This window comes from Ceratina calcarata, unplaced genomic scaffold (assembly GCF_001652005.2).
Source record: "Ceratina calcarata isolate Rehan_Ccalc_2016 unplaced genomic scaffold, ASM165200v1 scaffold164.2, whole genome shotgun sequence".
Classification (NCBI taxonomy): domain Eukaryota; kingdom Metazoa; phylum Arthropoda; class Insecta; order Hymenoptera; family Apidae; genus Ceratina; species Ceratina calcarata.
The window spans coordinates 161241-171580 of record NW_017137708.1 but is presented as its reverse complement, the minus strand read 5'-3'; the positions used below and the strand labels follow the sequence as shown (position 1 = coordinate 171580).

Here is a 10340-nt window from a genome sequence, read left to right as displayed (position 1 = left end):
TATATATATAATAATCCACTTTAGTCGTAATAAATAATTATCATAAAACTTCTGTTCCCTATATTAGACTCGACACAGAAAAGAATCGATTGAAATTGAAACTGTACATCCCGCGACTGGAGATGACAGCGAATTACTATTTGGAAGGTAGAATCATGTTGTTGCCGATCACAGGAGACGGCATCAGCCACGGGAATTTCACGGACATCGAAACCGTGATCACGCTGCAGTTCGAACGTTATCAGGACGAGGTGACAGGGTCAGTTCATCAAAGGGTGGATGATATCTACGTGGACTTCGAGATCGGCCACGCAGTTGTATATTTGGACAATCTGTTCGACGGCGACGAGACACTATCCGCAGCTATGAATCTCTTCCTGAACGATAATTGGAGCACCGTGATAGCAGAGATCAAGCCGAAGTTGGAGGAGACTATAGCTCGACTGGTCAGGGATTTCACGAATACGATATTCGAAGTGTTCCCGGAAGACGTCCTTCTACCACCTTAAAGCGTATACTAAATTCTTATCTAACTATTTTTATATTTTTTTAATTTTTATTACTTTTAAACGCGTTTCAAATGTTTGCATGGAAACATTTTTTAAAACGCTCGATTCGTACGTGCATGACCCTGGAGAAAGGCTAACAGTCTTACTGGCTTGCTAGCTGTGTAACTATATTGTAGGCGCCGGTTAAAACCAGTTTTACACCCACTTCGTTCGTTCATTTAATTAATTATTAAAGAATTAAAAAATGACTTCCACGAGAGATATTTAATTTAACGTGACAAAATGTAAATATGCTCTTATGTTAAGTTTAGAACGATGTATAATTTTTCATTATTTTTTTTATTAGGACTGAGCCTTGCAATTGTCAATAATTTATCTATAGAACTAACTTTCAATTACAACCGAAAACGGAGTAATTTCGAAGTTTGATCAATAGTAATCTCGTACAGTCCTCATTCCTGAATTGCTCTTCTATAATTATACTATTGTGAAAGATGCCACGAATAAATAATAGATAGCAACGAGTTTCATGCATTTTTAGACCAGCTAATTGCATCCAAATTACTATTTTTAATCCGTCCTGTCAATCATCGCGACAAGAATTACGTTAATAATAAATCGTTCTACAATCATACTAAAATATTTGTTCAAAATATAATTCTTCTGACATTCTTTATTTATAATAAATTTTTGGAGTGTACTGTAACATGCGAATGCTCTTGCAGTTGGTATGTAAAAATGAAATTTGCAGACTAAAAAATTCTGAGTAAAAGTAAAGTCGCGAATATCAAGGCAACGCAGTCTCAGTGAACCTTTTTACGAACGATTGCACGCACTCTTTGTTCGATACTGGTTTTGCGATATAAAAAAAGAGGCGAATGCAGTTGCTCAAGGTGACCAAAATGACTGGGAACTTCGTAAGCCGAATCCTGCGTAAATATTATATGCAACCTTTGGAATTCAGTGAATAATAACAGAGAGATCAAAGAAGCTGAGCTAATCACTTTTTCTATGCAGTTTCTATAAATAAGCAAATCCCCCTTTCAGTTCGATGAATATTAAAACAATTCTCTGCTGTGAAATTCCACAAAAGTATCAGCAATTATATTAGCAAACAAGACTAATAGGATGATATCCATAATTTAAAATAAATTAATGCCTCCAGACGAGAGTCAAGGACTGCTTCTATTCAAAGCAGAGTAGAATGTCATTTCGCGTGAAATTAGCAGGAACTACAAGATTTCCTATAAGATTTTACTGAATTTTTTTTAAACTCGTTAAATCTGCGTTAGAAAGCCATTTGAATTAGGGGCACGAGCGTAAAACGTTCAAAGAGTGTCGACACTATACATCTGAATTACGAATTGGGTAACGGCTACATGTTCCTTCGGGATTTCTCCAAACACCGTGAAACAGAAAGTTTCAAGGTGTCCAAAAAATCGTTCATTAAAACTAAACCGAGTTCCCCAAAAACTTACCATTCATTCAGTTTTAAAAAATAAGTAGCAAAATTTAAACTCGATATTACGTGTCGTGTTTTATTATTCAAAAGGCATTCACATTTATATTCAAAAGTGAATATCGTAAACGAATGATGAAGTAATTTAAAGAGAAATCATTTATTGTTTAAAAGAATATTTAAATTCCTGTTAAAAACTTTCGATGATAGAAAATTCTGTACTTTAGAATTAAACGCGTATTGTTGATCGTATGGAAAAGATCCTGCGAAATGCAGCGACTTTCCACGTCGTTCATTTCCGAGTAATTTGTCAGCTATTCGATGCACGCTTCCTATCAAGGACTAATTCGAAAAAAGACAATGCCGCATTACAAATTCATGGCCAGCAGTGCGACGAGTAAAAAAATACGTGACGTACTGGCATCGACCACTAATAAACTGTACAGCGACTTAAAATAAACTGTCAACTTTTAAATAAATCTGTCTACTGTCAACACTGCTATTATTAAATTTTTATTAACTCCCATAGGGAGGTACGAATACAAATTATTTAATTAATTAGCATGGCATTATAATTTACTGTCTGAAAGAAATTATAATAATCACGGGAGGCCCTTTTAATTCACTCTAATTGATCGATTTTGTCCATTTAGGGAAATCCGGAAAATGAATTATAGTAACGAAGAACAAAATCGTTTCACAAGCGTACGATTCAAATAATGTCATTAAAGCGTTCGTAATAGACCGCGTGGATGATGCTTAGCTCTCGCAATGATCCAGCAAACCGCGGTTACGCAAACTGCGTTGTTCGTTTGTCGGTGCACAGAATTTTTCTAAGCCTGGCTATTATGTCCGTCCACCGTGCATTGTGCAATGATCTAATTTAAATGTCGCTTAAGTAAGAATTACAAAATTGTCGTTTCAGTGGTGTCGAACGTTGCTCCAGAACTGTCGACGAATTTCACGAGGAACGTGTAATTAATTCGTTGATGGAAGAACATTGATTGGCACGTGACACCGGAAAATTTTTAGTGACAATCATATCTTACGTCACGATTTCAATGTTTCTACGAATGCAGTTTCGATGGAATAAAATTTGTACACCTTTCGCCTCGAATTGTATGTTGAAATGAAAATTAAATTCATTGTGAAAATTCGAATTGTATAGAGAATAATATTTAACCTTTGGATCGTGGAATCGTCGTGTGCTTTCCGGGCTAATGAAAACTACGAGTGAGGCCCGCGATATGCTTTCAACAGAAGTCCCATGGGTAGGGGGCCGCTGGCATATAAGACAGAATATGAAGGGGGCCCGTGTTTAGTTTACGAGAGTCGATCTACCTAGCCACCACCTTGATCCTTGACCGATTCGATTCGTCTCGTGTCTCCCCTAAATTAAATAACCTACTAAATAAACGAGCAAATTAAAGTAACCGCGAATCGGTGAACTCGGAGGCACGTAACTAACGAGTGAAACAGTTGAATTGAAAGAGTGAAGAATCCAAGACCAAGGACGATAGAGGCTTCGAAATTTTTTCATAATTTTCTCCAAAACTTTAATAATTCATTGAGAATCAAGTTTGGCGACATTTAAATAATCGTACGAATACTGTTGAACGTCAAGGATCAAGTTTTAGCTGTTAGTGGACCTCCGTCGAGGTCGAAGCTCCTCGGGATGCTCCTGAAACGGAGGATACTCTGTGCGGTGTTGTTAGGATTATTCTCCGGAGAATTAGTGTCCTGTGAAAAGGAGCAGAGCAATCCTGCGTTGAACGAGCCCGACTTTCAGACCCGTAAGCCCACTTCAGTGACATTTTTACCAGAATTGCCCACGTGTTTCCAACTGTCGACGGGGTCTCGTTTTTTTTTTGGAAACGATGCAGTGAACAGAAATTTTTGTAAATAATTGAAATAGTGTAGAAAAATCAAACACGAATCTTCTGTTCGATTCGCAAGTGGGATAATTGAATCAATGACGAACGTACGAGTGTTGTTACATAGCTGGACGCATACTACGAGTACCATTATGCAATCACTTTCATAATTCGATAAAAGATGTAACAATATTTGGGTCATCAGGTTTTTAAACGAACGCAGGCTCAATGTACCTTGGAACCAAAAGGGAAAATGTAGGCTGGCCGAACGTCTTTATTTAACGATACGCGCGCATAACCGGTGTATACAGAATGAAGCTGAAATCACGTCACAGCCGAGTAATTGTTCCTAGTATTTTCCTTGTACGACCATTGAGCGTATCTGCCTTTCTCTTTCCGCGTGTAAGGCAATTGTGGGAAAACGATTATGTCGCGGAAGCGTATTGTGTTACTCGCGTTTCTCCCGGTTGCCAAATTCTCTGGTTTTCGGATGATTTTCATTTCTCCAGATTTTCCAAATAAATTCATTCATCGAAACGTTAAAATAATATCTCGACGAAAATAATATTTCGAGGGATTATGTCCAGTTGTTAAATTAGCGAATTTAGTATTTGAACTGCATCGATTGACTATTTTTCTTCATATCACTTCTCACTTCGGTATACTTTCTCTTGACTGGATATGGTTCAAGCACGAGGAAGTCGCAGCTACCGGGGCAACCTGTTGCGGAACATTCATGAATTTTCTAGTTTTGCCCATAGTACGTGATCGCGAAGGTCGGTCCATGGACAAAAGGATTTGCATCGCAGAATTCCCGTTTATGACCAGACGGACCTGCCGCATGAAATATTAAACGGATCTCCCTGGGATCTTGTTATAGGTCACTCTCAAAATTCATTTTCAACGTTCAAAATTGTCTCTGTATTATTTCTCACGTAACATAACGAGTCGAGACCACGTGCTCTGAACGTTACGACAGAAGAATTTGCCAATCTTTGCCAACCTGCCAAACAGATCATACGAAACGTGATCGAACTGAGAACGAGTCAATATTTATTTAACGCTTTCACAAAAACGAGCGTTACCGATCCGTCGTGGGAGTATCGACGAACTCGAGGACAGAGCATGGGAGTAATTTTGGCGCGGTCAGAATTCCGGGATTGTCCGCTGTAACAAACCCCCGTCGCACCGTGTCGTGTTAGTCACAATAATGGTACCGGGCATGGCGTAACAGCCCGATGGCGTGGCGAAGGTTATGTCAGAGATTGCGTAACGGACCCCGTGGATCGGCAATCGCCCGGAGAAAGTAGCTTAGAGCCGGTCTCGCTTACCCGCCACGCTCCACGCTCGTCTTCGCGCGAGTCGAATTCATACACCGAACCCACCAGAGTGAAAGCGTGTAGCGCAACCGGGACGGCATCGGTGCATCTGGTTCTGGTGGTCCAGATTCCACGGCTCGATCTCGGCCATCGTTAACCCCGATGGTCCACAGGTGGATCGTATGGGTCGATCGATCGATTAAAAGATTGAGTAATTTGTTTTTGTAGATTCCAAAGAAAATTGCATTGAGGTTTTTCAATTTTTTAATACTTTTTGAAAGAAGCATTTGTTTCATTGTTTTTATATGTTTCTGAATTTTTATGTATTTATTTATTCATGTTTGACCGAAGAAAAATAGGCAGGTCTTCAGGATTCATTTTAAAATCATTAATTTAATTGCGTCGACTAGAATTTATATTATTATATTGTTATTTGTACAACAATAAGTGACGACTAGACTGCGAATGTTTACCCATTTATGAGAATTTTCAATAATTCATATAAAAACGTAATCTGTAATTAACACAGATTACGTTTTTTTTTAATGTTATTTATACTAGTAAAAACTTGCATAAACACTGTCTGTTGACGACGTTAATTTAATTGCAAAGTATCCAAGAATAGAGCGAAACCTTATTAGCATTCAAATGGAGTCTCGTAACTAAAAACACTTACCTATGGAAATATTGTTGTTACAGTCGATTGCTGGTCTGTAGAAAATAAAGACTGACAATGTGGAAATTAAATGGCTGGATTAATATAAAGATTTCAAACATTTATTCTGAACAATTTTAATAATTTTCTGAACAATTAAATAATGAATCATCGTAATCAATAATAAATTAAGCAACATTATTAAGTGAATATAAAAATTGCCAGAAAAATCTGTGAGGTAATTGCTATTTTAAGTTAAGTCAGATTCTGCGGTTTTTCTCAGCGTTAAGAATTTTATCGACGCACTGCAGTGCGTTTATGACGCGCGTTGAAGTCTCTCCTTGCTTATTATTTCTTCTGCCTATTTTACGCTCTTTGAAAAAAGTCTGCGGTTGAAATTATCACTTTAATTTATTATAAATTATTGTACATAATAAAATACGAATTGTTCAATAAATATCGTTTGTAAAAAAATACCAACGACGAACTTGTTTTCTAGTTAAACATAACTGAGAGTAGTAACAATGACAGATTTCACACGCTCTGTGTATTTTGTGGTACGGCGAAAAAGAAAGTAGAAAAATCTAGTGTCGTAAATTTCCTCAGCTGACGCAACGTAGCACGATCGTTCGAAGGTTTGCTGAGGAAAAAATAACAGTTCTTACGCTCGAGGAAGATAAATCACTTGCTTGAACAGTTCCAACAGTTTACGAGATACTAATGAAAATTCGATTCTTAAATAGTATTATCTAAAAATCAGTTGGTTTTTTAAAATATTTATGGATTAGAAGTGGTTGCATAAAGGTATAGAAATTGGTACACAAATAAATGGAATAGAGGATTTTTGTATCAGTGATAAAAATTCGAATATTTGTTCTTTGAAAATTTCTCATTTTCCACAGCCGAGTACATATTACCATGTGATAGGTCGGATCCCAAAATAGAGACATGCTTCCAAAAAACATTGAATCATCTGCAGCCATATTTGTTAAAGGGTGAGTAAAAACATGTTTGAAATAAAAATATTCATCTATATTATATTCATATTCATGTATATTAAATACAATGTTTCAATTATATTAAAAATTATATCAATTTAAATATCCTAGAATTTGCGTTGCTAATTTGTTTAACTACACCTAATGGAAAAGATATTTCAGTTTATTTGCTAATCGATTTAGCTGCAATAAATGAAAATTCTGAAATTTACTGTACATTTAAATTGCAAGTTAAAGCGAATCCGTTGTTTGGAAGATGAAGAGTACATACGGCATTACATTAGAGTGAAGGTATTTATGTAATGGATTTCTGAACGTCGCTGATTTGTAGGTTTTACAATTATGGTTTATATAATTTACAATTAATCACCACGTGCATTTTCGTTCTGCTTGTGAACCCTTACATAAACCGGATGCCCTTCTTCCGTGGCTTTCTTCAATTAGGAGAAATGTATATTTTATAAAACACAGTACATATACACAGAATATATTCTCATACAATATACTTTATTTATATACATCGAAATGATATTCTTCACAAATATTCAGAATATTCAATTAAAAATTGTCATATATTTTCAAGATTATATTTAATTACTCAAATTAATTAAACAATTAAAACAATTAAATTAGATGTGCTCAGCAGTAACTGTTCAGAAGTTCATCCAGTTAGGCGATTAATTCTGTACATTGTATAGAGTAACCCTTTCCTAGGTATACCTGAGCTGGACTTGCCTCCGATCGAGCCACTGGTCATCCCTGAACTGGGAATGGAGAACGGCCAGGGAGCTGTACGTGTCAAAGCGCTGTTCTCCAATATCACGGTCTTCGGGGCTGGTAATTACACGATCACCAAGACGAGAATAGACGTGAGGACCTACAGGCTGGACCTTCATCTTGCCTTCCCGAAGATCGAGTTGCAAGGGCGGTACGAAGTGGTTGGAAACGTGTTGCTCTTCCCTATTCAAAGCCACGGAGATTTCTGGGCCCTTTTTGGTAAATACAGGGAGAGACTTTTTAATATAACTTGTTTGTAAGAATGCAGACGTGTTTTATTAAAGAACATCGAAGTCTGTCAGGCAATTTTCTGAGAATTCAAACCGCGTTTCAGACAACGTGTTGGCCATCGGTCGGATTCAAGGCGCGGAAGAGATCCGAGATGGGATACGTTACTTGAAAGTGGCTCGGATGCTGGTGGATTTCAGCTTGGCGCGGGCCCAATTCCGCGTGATCGATCAACTGAACGGGGACAACGTGATCGGGAAGGCGATGAATCAATTCTTGAACCAGAACGCGAACGAGATCATCGAGGAGATGAGACCGGCCGCGAGCTCGAGCATCGCGAAGCACTTCAAAGACTTCCTCGGCAAAGCGATGAACAAAATCCCGTTGAAAGTTTGGCTCCACGACACGTAGTCGGATGATTGTTTCCTCGAATGAACGTCTCGTTCTCTTTATTAAGTTTTAGTGGGAAGGACTGTAATCGTGTCGACGTGTAAAAAGATCGACAGGATATTTCGATGCACTGATCATGCGACGGGTCGCGGATTTCGTGCTCGATGGTAATTGAAGCACTGGTGATTCATTTCTTAGAATTGTGAATATACTACCGACGTTGAAGTGATACCAGGCTAGAACCATGGTTGTCTGTTAATTATTTGGGGAATCAGTTTTGATTAAATTGATTTGTAAAAACTTCATTTTTATATTTCCAACACTTCCTAAAATTGTCTCATTTTTAAAACAGAGGCAATCATATTTATCCTACTAGTTTCCAATTGTTTTAAATAGTAAATGTGTAGCATATAGTACATAGTATATCACATGTATCACGACATGACATAATAACTATAAGCAGGAAAGTTAACTTAAATAGTCCTCTATTGCATTTTCCTTTATAAAAGGACAACGTTTCTCTGTATAGAGATATGATATTAAACTTCATATTATTTGCAACGTATCTAGCTTAATTAAAAGAAGACTCGACTTAAGACTTTGAACTATGTATATTGACCTTAATGCATAATCAATCGTTTATTAAATGAAAAATTGCAGACATTAACACATCCTCAAGTATTTTTCATTTAATGTTACATTTCGAATGACTCAATACACGTTTCATGTTACATTTCGAATGACTCAATACACGATTCATGTTACATTTGAAATAAATTAATAGATTCTACAAACCCAATAATCGTAAGGCCCTATCAATCATTTTCGATGACCGTTTAGTGCTTATTTGCTGCTAAATAATTCTGAAAATGGTCAACAAATAAAGTGAAGGACCAAAATTTCTTCTACGAAGATAGCAAAGTGACAATAGAGTAATAAAACTGTAACTGATGGTAAATAGTTTTGCCACGTAATCGACTAAACTTTTCCAGAATACACTAAAACAGGCGTGGACGTGATAGGATAAATACGAGAGGGGCGAGCTTCAAAGTTTTGAGATAATGAAATTTTCTAATCTCTGCTTGCCATGATAAGGGTCAGTTTTATTTACAGGGTGCGAAGTTGACTGATCGAAATTGTACACCCCTTTTTTAATTCTGATTTCACGAGGTCAATCCATATTTTCTAATAAAATATGAAATGCTAATTGAATTAATTGAATCGATTAAATTATTGTGTGAATAAATCTCGATCAAACTTAATTAAAACTTTATTTTTACAATAAATGGTTTCTCATAGACTGCAGATTTTTATAAAAAATTAATAAAGTCAAGAAAGTGCAATCTATGTAAATGTAAAAGGGAACAGTAATATGGATTTCATTTTCTATGCCCTAATTTTCTAATCTTGCGTATTAAATGAATCAATCTTTTCGACGTACCGAATATCAAAGAAATTCGAGAGAACTGAAAGCTTCTGCCAAAGAACTAGAGCCACGAATCGTTTGGAACGCGAAGCCGAACGAGGATTGAAGTCGCGCAACCGATAAACTCCAGATAATAGAAATTAGAGCCGAATGGTAAGACGTACATACACTTAAATATCATTCGACCCGTGACCCCGTCTTCTCCCTCCCCGTAGTCCCGAAGACCGACAGTGAAAATCGACTTGTAACCCGGAGTCAGAGCGCGGAGTCAAACGATTTTCGGAAGTACGCCGAGATACAAGGGTGACGCGCATCGTTCAGTGATTAGGGTAGCCACGAGTCGGTGGTCGGGATCCCTGGTGTTCGTGATTCGCGACGTGAACGCGGGAAACCTCGACAGGAACGATCGTGATATCGGCAAAGGAGACAATGATGGCTCAATTTACGAAGAGGCAGTGGCTGACGTTGATCGTGATCAGCATCGCTGATTTCGCGAACGCGATATGCGTGTCACTGCAAGCGCCGTTCTATCCGCAGGAGGTGAGTAGCAATAAGGGAGGGTCGTTCGTGTTGCGAATTAGTATGAACCGAGGTAAACTTAATATATGAGAAATTTCATCGGAAGTATCTGTGAATAAACAAACAGATTCACTTCATTTACATAATAAATACAATTAAACGTTCAATTATTTTTACATTTAATAC

General features: G+C 37.3%; 3 protein-coding genes across 3 annotated transcripts in view; all 3 read left to right on the top strand.

Annotated features, from left to right (window-relative positions):
- Window positions 1–14: 14 nt before the first annotated feature.
- On the top strand, window positions 15–3181 carry LOC108632629 (protein takeout; the record flags this gene model as incomplete). The annotated part of the gene is made up of 1 exon (XM_026819834.1): window positions 15–3181. A coding segment is annotated over one exon (495 nt), but the record flags the coding sequence as incomplete, so codon positions are not given.
- Window positions 3182–3289: 108 nt separating this feature from the next.
- LOC108632638 (uncharacterized) lies at window positions 3290–8876 on the top strand. The gene is made up of 4 exons (XM_018037329.2): window positions 3290–3761; window positions 6719–6811; window positions 7529–7810; window positions 7926–8876. The coding sequence occupies exons 1-4, from the start codon at window positions 3644–3646 to the stop codon at window positions 8228–8230; spliced, it is 798 nt and encodes a 265-aa protein (XP_017892818.1). The 5' UTR covers window positions 3290–3643; the 3' UTR covers window positions 8231–8876.
- Window positions 8877–10064: 1188 nt separating this feature from the next.
- LOC108632635 (MFS-type transporter SLC18B1) overlaps window positions 10065–10340 on the top strand; it is a 7147-nt gene continuing 6871 nt past the window's right edge. Inside the window, exon 1 of the mRNA XM_018037325.2 lies at window positions 10065–10175. Within this exon, the coding sequence (XP_017892814.1) occupies window positions 10065–10175 (111 nt within the window). The remainder of the gene's footprint in view (window positions 10176–10340) is intronic.

Excerpts from the sequence above, each read along its gene's own strand:
- LOC108632638 (XM_018037329.2), top strand. The coding sequence starts at position 3,644 with ATGCTCCTGAAACGGAGGATACTCTGTGCGGTGTTGTTAGGATTATTC. Across the intron at positions 3,762-6,718 it reads CGAGCCCGACTTTCAGACCC|CCGAGTACATATTACCATGT; the intron begins GTAAGCCCACTT and ends CATTTTCCACAG. Across the intron at positions 6,812-7,528 it reads GCAGCCATATTTGTTAAAGG|GTATACCTGAGCTGGACTTG; the intron begins GTGAGTAAAAAC and ends ACCCTTTCCTAG.